This window comes from Capsicum annuum, unplaced genomic scaffold, assembly GCF_002878395.1.
Source record: "Capsicum annuum cultivar UCD-10X-F1 unplaced genomic scaffold, UCD10Xv1.1 ctg1715, whole genome shotgun sequence".
NCBI classification, from domain to species: Eukaryota; Viridiplantae; Streptophyta; class Magnoliopsida; order Solanales; family Solanaceae; genus Capsicum; species Capsicum annuum.
In genome coordinates, this window is record NW_025822796.1 from 264,516 (window position 1) to 279,565 (window position 15,050).

At 34.1% G+C, this 15,050-nt stretch overlaps 1 protein-coding gene across 1 annotated transcript; it reads left to right on the forward strand.

The window, feature by feature from the left end:
- Positions 1–2,509: 2,509 nt before the first annotated feature.
- Positions 2,510–6,612, forward strand: LOC124890419 (PHD finger protein ALFIN-LIKE 6-like). Its single transcript, XM_047402265.1, has 4 exons — positions 2,510–2,533; positions 2,630–2,724; positions 5,123–5,142; positions 6,380–6,612. The coding sequence occupies exons 1-4, from the start codon at positions 2,510–2,512 to the stop codon at positions 6,610–6,612; spliced, it is 372 nt and encodes a 123-aa protein (XP_047258221.1).
- The last annotated feature ends 8,438 nt before the right edge of the window (positions 6,613–15,050 follow it).

Consider the following 15,050-nt stretch of genomic DNA (forward strand, 5'->3'; position numbering starts at 1 on the left):
TATAAATATTTTATTAAATTTAATTTTAAACTAAATTTTAATCTATGTCTAGCCCAACCAATAATTTAACCCAATTGCCCAAAGCCCCAAACCCAAGCCCAACTCTACCTACTATTACTAATAAGTTAACCCTACAGTCCCTACCTCACTTTTTCTACTTTAGCTTTCACAATATATAGTACATCAATTGTTGCTTCTTTCATCTTCATTGAAAGGCAACACCGCACTGCATTGAAAGGAGTCTCGGCTAGCTCTGATATTGCAATATTTTCTTGTTTAGTTTCTTAACCCCCTATATCTCATTTACGCTCGCTTTCCTAGTATAGTCTTCTCTTTATTTTTTGTGGGATGTTTTTGGCGATTAAATCTGATTCTATTCTACAGTAAAATCTCAAAGTTTCATGGGATGTAACTTTAGCACGACAGTGGTGCAGAGGGGTTTTATTAAATGTTACTGAATTTTTATTGATGTATGGTTTGTGAATAACCAAAGAGAGATGTCATGAATGATGACTGAAACTGTAATCCATATGCTGCTTCATCTTCGGTTACATAAACAAAGCATCTTTCAAATGAGTTACCATGGTCCTTGGTTCAAATGGTAGTTTTATGTCTCCTTGTTTATTTAATATTTTCCCTATATGATTAGCTTACCTATCTAGTCTATAAAGTAAATAGATTACTCAAATTTTCCCAAATCTGTCTCATCTTGCAGTACACTGCGACAGAATACAAAGCTCTGTGTTACAATGTACATGTATGTGTTTGTATGTTGTTGGATAATCTTAGTGCCTACAATACAAAGCTAGTGCTTTTCATCTCAATGTTGGTTTTGTTTAATATGTTTTTTCTGATTTTTAAGAGATTATAGTGTCATTTGTTCATCACTGTACAAATATTCCATGAGAAATTGTTCAATGTGATACTCTTTTCTATGGGTAAAAAGAAGGATTTTATTCTAGAGATGGTTGGAGTAGGTTAGTCAATAATCGAAAAAACCAAAAAAACCAAACCAAATCGACAAGAACCAAACCAACGGTTATTTTGTTTTTGTGGTTTGGTTTGGTTTTAGAAATTAAAAAACCAACTAAATTGGTTTTAGTTATGGTTTTAACCACTAACCGATCCAAACCAACCTATGAACACCCCTAGTTGCAATAGATGTGTGATCTGGTGCACAGACTATTCATTTTTTTCAACAGATAAGTGATATATTTTGTATTGTTGCAACAGATTATTCATCCATTGTAACAGGTTATTTACTGTTCCAATAGATCACTCATATGTTACAACAATGTCTGATCTATTGCACCGACCATTTATCTATCTTAAAAGATGAGTGATACATTTTGTATTATTGCAACAGATTGCTCATCCGCTGCAAAAGATTTGTTATATGCTGCAACAAAAATACTACCTGATGCAACAGATAAGTGATCTGTTGAAACTGTTATTTTACTATTTTGCTCGTTAGATTTACTGTTATCCTTTTTAATGATACATTAATCAACTATAATATATTTTTTATGTTTCTGTTAATTTTAGATAATATGGCTCCCAAAAGAACAAAAACTGAATCAAGTCTAAGTAAAGGAACAAGTGAAGCAGCTAGGCTACATCCACCACTCTATGAGCTTTCTTTTCAAGCGTTATCTCAATCAGGAGCAAAACACGGTGAACACAGCACTACTAGAAATTACCTTTATTGTAACGAATCTTTTGGCGACAGTTCCAAAAGCGTTGCAATAGAGGGTCTATTGCAATAGTTTCAACCGTTGCAAAAATAATTATTCTAATAAAACTATTTGGTGCTATAAGCATTGCAATTATTTGGTTACCATTGGAATGAGGTGTTTTATTGCAATAACTGCCTAAACCGTTGCCATGGAATAAGCTATGACAATGCTTAATTGAGATAAAAAAGCTATTACATAGGTTTATTTATTCCCACCACAAAATTTCACTATAAGGCCACAAAAAATAAACCCTTTTATTCCCACCACATAGGTTTATTTATTCCCACCACAAAATTTCACTATAAGGCTACTACTCCAACCACCGTATCACTACTCCGGCCACCATACTCTGACCATTGTACCACTAATCTGACCACTGTATTACTACTCCAACAACCAAACCTCGATTTTGAATCTGCTTTGACCACCACTTCATGAAACCGGAAAGTGCGACCATCGTAGCTCAATTTTGAAGCTATTCTAACTTCATCTCCTCCACTGCTGAACAAAACATCCATGTTTAATCTTTTACTTAAAGGTCAGGTACCTGTCTTTTCTCATTTTGAGTGTTTTTTGTATTTATTTGATGTGTTTATAAGCTATTTGATGATTTATGCCAATGAAGTAAATCTCTATTTTAAATCACTATAAAAGACTGCTGAATCATTGATGTTGTCATGATGATGGATCTAAACAAAAAAATCTTGAGGAAAAATAAGTATGATTTGGAGTTGTCAGTTGATGATCTCTAAGGTGTTGTCGAGTGGGATCCTATGCTCGTAGAGTTGGAGGAGATGGTAGGTTAATTTGGACATTAAAAAATAACTTTCAGTTAACTTGTGCAAGAAAGAACTGTAGGTTGTTTGACTTGTATACTGATTTTGTGAGTGCAGGGTTTTTGTGATAAAGAAATGAACAAGCAGCTGTTTAAGAAGAATAATGGAAGCATCCAGCGTGTTGTCATGGATCTTATTATTGGAGAGCAGAAGTAGATATTTAATGTTTGTGCTATAGGGTGATGGATAGTTTGGTATGAATAAATGGTAACATGCAACACCATCGTTTTGGTTTCTGTTTGTCCAATATATTTTGGTTACTATGTTTATTATGGTTTGACAAAAACTCCTCTTATGTTATTTAGCTGAACTAGCTGTGTAATATATGCTCTGGGTTGTAATCGTATATCTGAACATGTGATGTGATGTTTAGTCTTTAATGAATATGAATATTTATCATCTTTATAGCCACTAGTCTCAGAGAATATCACCTTCCTGTTAAGAAGTTCGGGGCTAGTGTCTAATATCCAAGTATCAGCTATTTTTTTACGTCATTAGCTACAATTCTAATTAGGTTGCTGATAACCATCTTTCATGAACTATCGTGATCATAGATAATCATGAAGCCCATTCTTGTTGCGTCGTCTTGCTATTTCTGCCCCCTTCCTAGGAGCAAAAGAGTGAGAGAAATTGGGGACCTTGGTAAGGTGAGTGAGAGAGAAAGAGTACTCGCAAGAAGGCTGTAACTACTTATACTTTCCCAATCCCTTTTTTGTTGTTGTGAAGTTGAAATAGTATGAGAAAAAGTTGAGATTTAGGAAAGAATGCATTTATTAAACATACTGCACTAGTTTTTGCTATTGGGGCTAGGTAGCCATCTCAGTGAATCTTTTGGGCTGGTATTAACTTTGACTGCAGTCGTTGCTACTACTATTGTTCTCCTAAGAGCTAGTATTCAGCTTGAGATTTTGAGCCCCAACTATCAAATAATAGATTCAACTAGTTGCATGTTTAGTTATCAATTAGGACAAGGGATTTAATTTATAAACGCAAATAAAGAAGGCTAAAATTGAATACTTTTACTTATTGATTGCTAGGATGGTGGTATGTGTGTATTTTTATTGATCAAGATAGTGTTTGGAAGGAGTTCAAAAGATGTTTTTGGATAATCTTGAAGTCTAGAAGAAAAATTTTGGTTATGGGATATGCTCTTTATAGATTGTCTTTAGTTTGGTATTAGGGTTAACAAGTATGGGATGGTTTAGGGGAGGTCGAGAAAGAGATGCGCTATGTTCATTTTGACACATGCAGTCTCTTTGATCTTTTATCTGTTTCCTTATTTATGCCTTCTCTTCGTCAAGTTTATAACATATGCTTGCTAGGCTAATTGTATTATGCCTTTGACAGAGGGTATGTTCTCTCAACATCAGTCGCTATTTAACAACAGAGACTCAACTAAAAGCTATGAGAATGAACTTACAATCTTTAGCTACAGAGACTCTCAACTAAAAGCTATGATAATGAACTTACAATCTTTAGCTACAACAGTGCTGCAAAAAATTGCACGATGATACAACTCAAAGGTATGTGCTACATACTTTTTAGCCAAGATGATACCCCTCGCTGCTTGTGTTGATTTTTCTTGGCTGTCATAGTAAGAGTTCCACCAATTTGTATTGCTTTGTAAGTTGAGTTCAGGACTGTGGTGAGCACCATTGATGAATTACAATTTTTAGTTGAGGTTAGAAAATTCTTTATAGCAGAATGATTTTCACATATCTGAAGCTATTGCAGGGATTGATTAATTGCCTTATTGTTGTATAAATATGAAGAGAAATTTCTATTTAGCAGCACTAGTTTCCACCGATGGTAATAGTGTTCTTCTTCTTTGATTCTAATGGGATACTAGTAAATAGTGTGCAAGGTAACGACTGATGGGATACTTGAAAGTAGTGTGCTAATGACTTTGACATTCATGGATCTGTATATTCTAGTTGAGACAATTAAAATTTTATTATATATGTGAGACATGTGCTGTGATGAACTGATTTAATCAAAGCATTGGTTGCAGGTTTCTAATCCTGTTTCTTTTTTTAAATAAAAAATCAATAATTTCATGTACTTTTATTATTATTTTTTTGGCATAAGTTCTTTTTAGGTGTTTCTTGAATTGTTGGCTTTGCTAATTATGATGTTATTTATTTATTTATTTTGGGGAAAAAAATATTGTTGCAAAAGTTGAAAAGTTTTATCAGCAGTGTGATCCTGGTGAGTTTCTGTTGCTCAATTTTTTAGATTGGATTACTGTGTTCTATCAATCTTTGCAAATTTGAAGTTTTTCTGTTTTATTCAGCTCGAGGAGTATTTCTAAATGTAGTATATTTCATATAAGCTATAGCTTTTAATTTCTAGGAATATTTTTTTCCTATTCCTATTTTCCTTTTTTGTTTAAAAAAAGTTGTTAGTGTAACTTGGAGTTACATTGTCAATGTGGTAAAAGTGATTAAGCCACTTGATTAGGACTTTGTGGCTCTCACCAATTTAGAATTTTACAATTTGCTTCTTGTCCTGTTTTATGTTGGTTTTGTAATTCCAATTTTGTTGTTTCAGGCGGTGCCGTAAGACGTACGGTTAGAGCTTTTTCTGACTGTTGGCATCATTTTGTCATTTGATTTCTTGCTTGGCTGTTTGTTATTTAGGACTGGAAAGAGCTTATTTTTATTAAGCAGTTTATTGTGACAGAATTATCATGATTTCAAACTGCATTCAAGAATATGAGTTGTAAAAGTGAGATTACTACTTAGAATTTTATGTCATTTAGTGAGAATGTCACTGTCAAAAGTGTTTTCATCATAATCTTGTTTATCAATTCTCAAGGAAGTAGAGATGTAAAACTTCTTTTATGTAGCAGTGATCATCATTTCTCCATCACAGTATTGCAGTGTCCCCAACCATTTGTAATCTTGTTTATACTTAATAATGTGGGCCGGGTAAAAGAGCATATGATTGCATGTAAATGTAGTGTTGGAAGCATTTTTTCATGACCGTTTTAGGTAGATGCATTTGTTGTTCACACACTTGAGGCATCTGGAGGTTGTGTAGTTAAAGTGGGTGGAAGTGTTTGATCAATGTGGGGCTGAGGGGTATACTATATTGTCACCTTATGATTAATAAGTATTCTTGTCTTCTTTTTTCTCTCTTTCTTGGTTTTTTTTTTGGAAGAGGGGGGGGGGGGGGGGGGGGCAGTGTGGTCTGTGAAAAAAATAATTTGGAATCCTTATTTTGTATTTGGCAGTTTTGAGGTGCTTTTTTGTGCCAGCAAGTATTTGTGATATAGTAGTGAAACATATCTGTAGGTTTATCCTAAACATTTAACTTCTTTCTTTAATACAATAAGTTGTTTGTATTTATTCTATAGTCTCTGTAAAGAACCCTATTTGAAGAACTGGTTTACATTATTTATTTCATTGCTATTATTTATTTATTCCCATTTGCGGGAACTGCTGATTTGACCTTTGTGATGATGTATATCACTAGACTACTACTTCTATATATCAAATAGTTGTTAGTCCTTATGATAGATATATCTCTCTTAAACGTTCTTAGTCAGATCGATCACAAAGTTGTTTAAGATTTTGTGGATTGTTTATTCAACCAGGGAGTTGTAAGGATAATAGATTTTGCTTTTGTGTTGCATTAGTCTTCTCCCTTCGCTTCACAATTTCCCCTTTCTTTTTCCTTGTTTTGAGGCTTTTTGTTATTTTCCCTCATTGGATGTTCAATACTTGTTTTTTTAGATCATTTATGAAGATCAATTATGAAATGTTTATGGTAATTTCTGAATTATACCATTTGTGTTACTTTCAGAAAAGGAGAACTTGTGTCTCTATGGGATTCCTAATGAAACATGGGAAGTAAACCTCTCGGTGGAGGAGGTGCCTCTAGAACTTCCAGATCCAGCATTGGGAATAAATTTTGCACGTGATGGAATTCAAGAAAAAGACTGGTTATCACTTGTTGCTGTTCATAGGGATTCATGGATGCTTTCTGTTGCAGTCTACTTTGGTGCACGATTTGGGTTTTGCAAGAGTGCTAGGTAATAGTATAACATCTATTACATTTAGATTTCACCTATATTGTTTTAACAGCTTGAATTTGCTTCCTATCTATTGTATTTCATTTGAATATGTATGTTTATCATGTTTGATGGAAGACATTGGAGGCCCGGGTATCTTTTGGAAAAATGTAAATTACTCTTGTATCTTGTGTTGTCCTATTAAATTTTGTTTGGATTTCCCACCCTTTGTTTTAAACTCTATCTTTGCAGTGTCTATTAGGTATTTTTGCTTGTGTCTCTTTATTTTCAGGGGTGTATCTAGTGGCATAAGTTGAATTACTTCTTTCCCATTGTAATTCCCCTCATGCTTCTTAAAATTCATCTCCCCAAGCATTTAGCATAGCTAGAACTTGTGTACTTCATTGATTAATTTAGGGAGATAAACCTCTGTGGTTGCTGTCCCTTTTTTGGTTCCATAGCTGAGATACTTTTCATTGAAAAATCACATAAGTAATTTAGTCAACAATCAAAGTTCTATCATAAAAAGCTTTTCAAAGATGACGTGCTCTAATATCTTTTTTATGTGCTGACTGTTTACTTATTAGCAATCTTAAGTAATTAAGAAAAAGTTATCTTTAGCCCAGTCTTCCTTATTAATTATTGATAAGGCATAGGGGAGGTATCATCCTTATAAGACTTGCTAAACAAAAGAAATTCTTTTCACATTCAACCAATAAGCCACCACATAAAATTTGATGTCAAATTTAAGGTTGAGTTTGGTTATGCTAATTATATGATTGGTGGTTTAGTTTATAGCTAATATGCTAAAAGTATCGTGCAGTTAGGACATGTAAATTTCCTCCATTAGAGGACAGAGAAAAGTCCATGGCATTTTTTGCAGGCCTAGACTTCTTTGGTGGTGGTATTCTTACCAAAGAGGAAATTGTATCCTTTTTGACTTGATTCATTAATAGAAAAGAAAAAATACCATAGCAACTATTCGTGGTAGCTTAAATAGATATGAGACTTCCCTAACTTCTGCTATAGCTAAGACTTGCAGAGCTAGAGAAAAATGTTTTAAATGATATATTTGTTATACTATCTGATATCTGGCTGGACAATGAGGAGATATATATGCTTCTATTTTTTCTTTGTAAGCCTCTCTTCCTTTTTAATATGTTTGGACTTGTTATGATTTCCTGATACACCATTCTCCCCTATCCTTAGAGAAGACTTTGGGAAATCTGGAGAATATACTCGTTGGTTATGAAAATGTAGAGAGATAGTTCCTTCTTTATTTATCTTCTAGGAAATTTTCGCTCTCAGCTATTTAATCTTTCATTCAAGTCGATCTCAAGTCTCAAGCAAGTGGAATTTGGTAGAAGTTATCCGATGGTACCACCGCCATAATAAAAGTGAAGACGATGTCTTACATTATTAAACTGCGGACCAGAGAGATCAGCTACTTCTTCAGGATATATGAATAGTTCAGAGTAGACTTTGGGTTGATGTGAGAAAATCATAATTGATACCAGATGGAGAAGTGTTTGATAACGTGGACCTCACAATGATGTTTGGTTGTAAGTTGTGTTACTGCTTGCGAAATATGTAGAACTTAATCATATTTTGAATTATGAGATTATTAACGAATGATTTTGTTTTGTGATGTGTATATATTGTGTTATAATTTATTATGTATGTAAATAAATATTTACGTTAATATGAGTGGCTATTTATATTAATCGTTTCAATTTAATAACATGTGGTAACAATTGTTGCAATAGATCAATAAACCATTGCAATAGGTCGTAAAAAAACATTGAAGCAGAATAACAAAAATGTAGCAATAGATGCTATTACAATGGTTTAATGTCGTTGCAATAGAATCTATTGCAACGGTTGGTAACTATTGCAATAGATGAAAATAGTCGTTCCACTAAGTACTCAAATAGTTGTAATAGGTACTCAAAAAACATTGTAACAGAATAACAAAAGCATCGGAATAGATGTTGTTGCAACTGTTTAATGTCATTGAAATAGATGAAAATAGGCATCTCAATAAGTCAAAAAATAACCATCACCATAGGTCAAGCTATGGTAATGATTTCAGACAACCGTCGCCATAGCTTGACCTATGGCGATGGTTTCAGAAAACTGTCACATAAACCGTTGCCATAGACCTATTACAATGCCCACCTAGAGGACGCTTGCTGAATCGTTGCGGTAGAGCTATGGAAAAGGTTTTGCAACCGTCACCATAGGGATAATTTCCAATAGTACGGGAAGGAGGAATGTTTCAAAAGAGATGATCCAAATGCCAATAGCCCTTTCGCCGAAGAGTTGGTCAAACCCTTCAGTATTGATCATTATCCTATGAGAATTTAGTGCGATGGTGCCACATATTTAACGGGTGATTTTATGGTTAAGTCAGCCATGGGAAAATCTTTTGATGCCTTCAGAAAAATACTTCGAGAATAAAAATTGAATGCTTATTTTAGGGACAGTTGCTTTGGAAAATATCTTGATTTGCCGGAGGACAACAATGCTCGTTTCCAAATGAAAATAGTATCTGAACTTCTTAAGCGTAGGTTTATGTATGAAAACAAAGATAAGATGAATGAGGTGTGGATAAATTACTGTGGCATGCCTGTTTGTTTTGGTTGGAAGAAGTTTGCCATAGTTACTGGACTAAAATGTTATTCTCCTTCTTAATTTATACCTATTCGAACCCAAAAATCACCCGCACACCCAAAAAAGACAAAGGCAAGTCATGTGATCGTGATGACCTAGTGTCCATTGTTGGTCCAAGCTTTAGAAATAAAAATTTGATAGAAGAGTTGAAAGGTAAAAGACTTTCAAAGAAGCACAAACAGTCATTGTTCTTGATTTGGTTTGTACATAATCTTATTCGGGCTAGAGACATTAACAACAACATAAGTGTTGGTTTAATAAAGCTCTCTGAGGATCTTGAGGCATTTAACAACTATCCTTGGGGTTATGAAAGCTTCAAAATGACTGTCAAATATTTGTTGACTCCGTTAGCGCCAAAGACAATCAACTTATATGGCTTCTTTCTTTTATTATGATATCATTCATTTTTTTTACTTAATAATGGTTTTGATTTATTGGTGTTATTTTATAGGCTTGGTAATTTGAAGTCATTCCTTATTTGAGATAACAAGTGAACTACCAGGAAGAAGTTTTCCGTCCAAGAATCTTGAGATGGTTGTCGGCCAAAACTGATAAAAATATAAAATTTATTGATCTCTTCAACCCTCCGAAGGATGCAGTAAATATAATTATAATAAAGTTTTTATTTTAATTAATAATTTTTTTGAATGATCTAATCATCATTCTAATATATGTAATGATTTATGTTAGATTGTGCATCCGTCGCTAGTTTCGATCAATAGAGAGTTGAAGATGCCATTTTTTCTAACTTTATGGTCTGTTCAAACTTTATTGGACCTAAGGTTTTCGACAGAATAAAAATAGAATTATTTGGTGCAACAACCATTACAAAAAAAAATAATTTTGAAGGGTGGGCTTGTAGTTGTTGATGGTCCTAGTGGTGATAGAGCTGTTGGTAGTGGTAGTGGTGCTGCTATTGGTGCTATTGATGCTCCTCTTACAGTATTTAAAACAAACCATTATGAGTATGATCATATTGGATATACAAATTTTGCCTCTCCTAGTGAATGTTCTGCATGCAAATGTCAAGACTGCAGGGCGAAACATGATGTAGTGATTAATGTTATTAATGCATTAACTGCTTCTGTAAAGGAATTGACATCTAAAAGGGGTGTAATTCCATCAAAGAGGATTTTATTTTCATCCACTCCATTAGAGATTAATGCTAAGAGGAGAAAAAAATTGATTTCCAAGGCATTATCAAGCATCCAAAAAAGAAAAATTGCAACTCCTCTGTCCATGTGTTGCACTAAGCAATATACAATGTCCAAAGGAGAGCAGCACAAGCCGAAGAAGTCGAATATATATGTATTCTAACTAATAAACAGACATATTTCTGTTTTAACAGATCACATATCTGCTAAAAATTATCAAGCAGATATATACATCTGTTGCAAAAGTTGACTAACTTGTTGCACCAGATAAAGTATCTGTTATGACATATGTCTTGTCTATTTTAGCAAATCAAATAGGTCATCATACTGCTTTTATTTGTACCAACAGAAGAACTATCTGCTGCAACAGAAGAGTCATATATTGCAACAGATGGTTCATCCGTTGGAAATTATCATATAGGTCTTTCTCATGTAGAAATTTATCCCAACAGTTGATTCATTGTTGCAACAAAAATATAATCTGTTTGAGATAATTTAAAATATGAGGAAGACTTGTTTGACTTGCAAGAACAAATGAGTTATCCTTTTCCGTGTTATTGTATCTCCGTGATTAGCATTGACCGATTTTGGCTTTCCAAGTAAATGTAGAAGCTACTACTGAACAGCATTGATAATATGCTACTCTTTTTATGAAAATAAGGAGAACAAAAAGCGCAGAAACCGTACGTAAGTGACAATAAATATCCACGATGAGCAAAGCCAAATTCCATAGCACCGGATGAAGAACAACCTGTCCATATTGAGTAGATCTTTATAGCTTGTGTCTGTCAAAGTAATAACCTCACCCCTCCTTAGGAATCCTTGACATCAACACTTAAATTATTGAGATTCGTACCCATAACAATTTTTTTACATTTTATTTATTCGTTGATTTGTTTCAGCTAATTTCTTAAGGCTTCAATTTATTTTATTTTTTCAATGAATTTTATTTTACCTTTAGTTTTGAACTTACTAATTGAAATAGAATAGTAGATTCAAATATTTCAACTGATAATGTATCTGTTACAATAGATGGCACATCTATTGAAAAACATCGAACAGATTTAGACATATGTTGCAACAGGTAGGTAATCTGTTGGAATTTATCAAACAAGTCTTTCTACTGCTGCAACAGATAGACTTAGATAGAAACATCGACATAATGCAATAGATAACCAACCTATTGTAACAGATAAACTATATGTCAGAACAGTAAGAATATCTGTTACAACAGTAAGAATATCTGTTACAACAGATGGAGAATCTGTTGCATTATAAAAATTCAACCTTCATTGGACATAAAAAATTGCCACTACATGTAAAAAAGTGAAAGTGAATTGAAATTAAAAAGGCGAAACTCATCGAAAGTATTCAGTTCAAACACCTAAAATAAAATAGGCATCAAGTAGACAATGTTCATTTTAAACACGTAAAATAAAATAGGCATCAAATGTGTCAGGTTTGCAGTTTTTGCTGATTTGGCATCTGATTTGGCCCCCAACGGTCATCCCCCCCCCCCCCCATTGTCTTATATATTCATTTCTTCCTAAAATTTAACCCTAAATTTCCAAATCTTCTTCTTCGTCGTCATCTTTTTTTATCTATCCAGATTCTTCAAATTATTTGCATTTGGTCTTTCTTTTTTTTTTTTTATTCATTTTTTTCAATTGAGTTTGACAATGTCGAGCGCATCTTCTACTTTTTTTGTGATAAAAATTTTTGATATTGTAAGTGCGGTCATCAAGCTCTATTGAAGACTTCATGGACTCAACAAAATTCAGGTCGTAGATTTTTTACTTGTAAGATTTCAAAGGTAATATTTTTTATTTAATTAGTTGATTTGATATTTATTTATAATTATTTTGTAATTGTGTTCTTGTTTTTATAGAAATAAGGTGGATGCGATTACTTTGATTGGTATGAATAATGAAACCCTTTACAAGCAAATCGTGTAATCTGAGGTTTGTTGAACAGAGTCAAGGCTTCTGAAGAGAAATAAAATCTAGCAGGAAGATACTGCATTGTTGTCGTTATTGCTATTGGTTTGGTGTTATTGGGCACATGGATATTTAAGCACAATTACTGAAATTTTCATGGTGGTGTATTTGCTACTGGTTTGGTACTGTTGAGTACATAGATATTCAAGCATAGTTGTTGCAAAATATCAAACAGATTTAGGCATATGTTGTAAAATTTAGATCATCTATTGAAAATTATCAAATAAGTCTTCCCACTGTTGCAACAGATTAGAGTTAGATTAGATAGAATTAACATCAACATAATGTAACAGATGATCAACCTATTGCAATAAATAAACTATCTGCCAGAATAAATAAAATATATTTTACAACAGATTGACAATCTATTGCATTATAAAAAACTCAACTTTCATCAGAAAAAAATTATTACCACTATATGTACAGATAATTTAAAGTAAAGTGAAGTGTGACTTGAAATAAAAAATTATTATTTAACAGGCTCCAAGCTTCCAGTTAGTACCCCATAAGCCCAGACCTCTTGCAGGTTTACCACAGCATTGTGACACAGAAAGGTCATTGGCTTGGCCATTTCTGTGCCGGTCAGCAAACATTCAATGCATGCAAGAGTGTGCGAGCCGCACGCCTAATCGGTATCATTTTTTAGAAGGGTCATGCCCTTGTTTCAACCTTTAAAATACCATGGTTTCTTTATCAACACTTTCTTTGGAAAATGATTCATCAGTTTACTCTCCCTCAACAAGATATGCAACAGCTCCATCAGTGGCTGCACGAGGAAAAAAAATCGACCTCGTCGATGGTAGGTTCATTGTAGTCATAAACTTTGGTCTTTCCCTCCTCGAGTAGTATCTCAATAGCCTGATAATGTATGTCATTCACTCTAATGACTGCAAGAATCCTCTTTGCCTTGGTCCAGCTCTTGCCGTGTGGATTTGGCCTCTTCCCTCTAACATATTTTATCATTTCTTCTTCATCCAAGTCCAACATAGAAACTAAGAAATCAAGTACCGCTCCACAGGCTGACGCATCAGAATTAAGTTGATCGTACTTATCCTTGAGCTTTTTGCTGAAGTCGAGGTCCATTATCCTATCGATAGCGGCATAAGCTTCTGAGTACGTTAATTGTCTTTTCCTCACGAGGGAGAGAATTTTATCAACATGCTGTGATATAAGAAGTTAATTTTTAAATAGGTTAGTAATTGTAAAGATGGTCCATCTATTGCATAGGGTTCTCTAAATTAACAATCCAACGCAGCATATGCAACAGATGGATAATAAGTTGCAACAGAACCACTACCAATTGCATCAGAATACCCAGCTGTTGCAACAGATTTCACATCTGTTGCATAACTTTTTCTTCATGGGGTAGATTAGAAGGCTAGGTTGGGAAAATTAAACTTGGCTTGTCCTCGTACCGCATACACATATCTATCATAGTCTGGAAGTCTTGGGGGGAAAGGGAGGCCAGTGGCAATCTGGTATGCCTGGCTTGGCATTCTTGGCCTATCGCAGATCTCTCTTCTCTTTGGTGTCAAGTTCTGCATATATGTCCACCTTCTTGAATGGACCTTGAACTTCAATAGCTATTGAAGAGAGAGGAGTTGCAATTATTTTTTATTTCCGACTGGAGAGTACGTCAGTTATACTCTTTTCTTCCTTCTAACCAACACTGTAGGAGTGTATTACTCCCTCACCTTCTTGGATGGTATGACACCCATCTTGGATTTGAATTCCTCGACAGCTTTAGACATAGCCTTTACTTTTTCAAAGAGTTCATCCTGGCTGGCCTTGCACTCTTCGCATTCACAACGAGAACACGAGGGTGAAGAGGGGTGAGAGGGACCTGTGTAAGGGCGAAAAGTTTTTTTTTTCAAACATATTTATTTTTTATTGAGCATCAACATACTCATCATCATAAGTGGTAGCAACATCAGCATGCCTACCACTAATACCAACAACTCTACCAGAAGAAGCACCTGAATTTACCTTAGTAGGTTTGTCATGAACAACCTCAACATTAGGCTGACCTTGGCTAACTGCTCTTCTTATGATTGTTGCTCCAGCCAATTCCTTCTTTATTAACTCCACTGTTGGGTCTACTATAGTATCAACATGTCCTAGACTAATATAAGAAGTCATCAACGACTCTTCTTAGTAGGCACGATCCATGGATGCACAACCTAAAAAAAAGACAGATACATTTTAACATAGTCAACTTCTACAACAGATTAATAATATATTGCATCAGATTACCCATCTATTGTATAGTTTGCAGTAGATAGTTAAAATCTATTTAAGTCGGGTTCAGAGAACTAGAGCAATATATGGATAATCTGATGCAAAATATCAATCATCTGTCATAACAGATTACCAATCTGTGGCACCAGTTGCACAAGATGGGAATCTGTTGGGTTACATATTATGCAACAAATAAACTGTATGTGTATTAATAATATATTACATCAGATTACACATTTGTTGCATAATTTACAGTAAATGGTTAATCTGTTAGGAGTTGGGTTCAGAGAACCAAAGCAACAGATAGGTAATCTGATTCAAGATATCAATTGTCTTTCATAATAGATTATCCATCTGTTGCACCGGTTGGAAAAGGATGGGTAATCTGTCGCAACAGATAT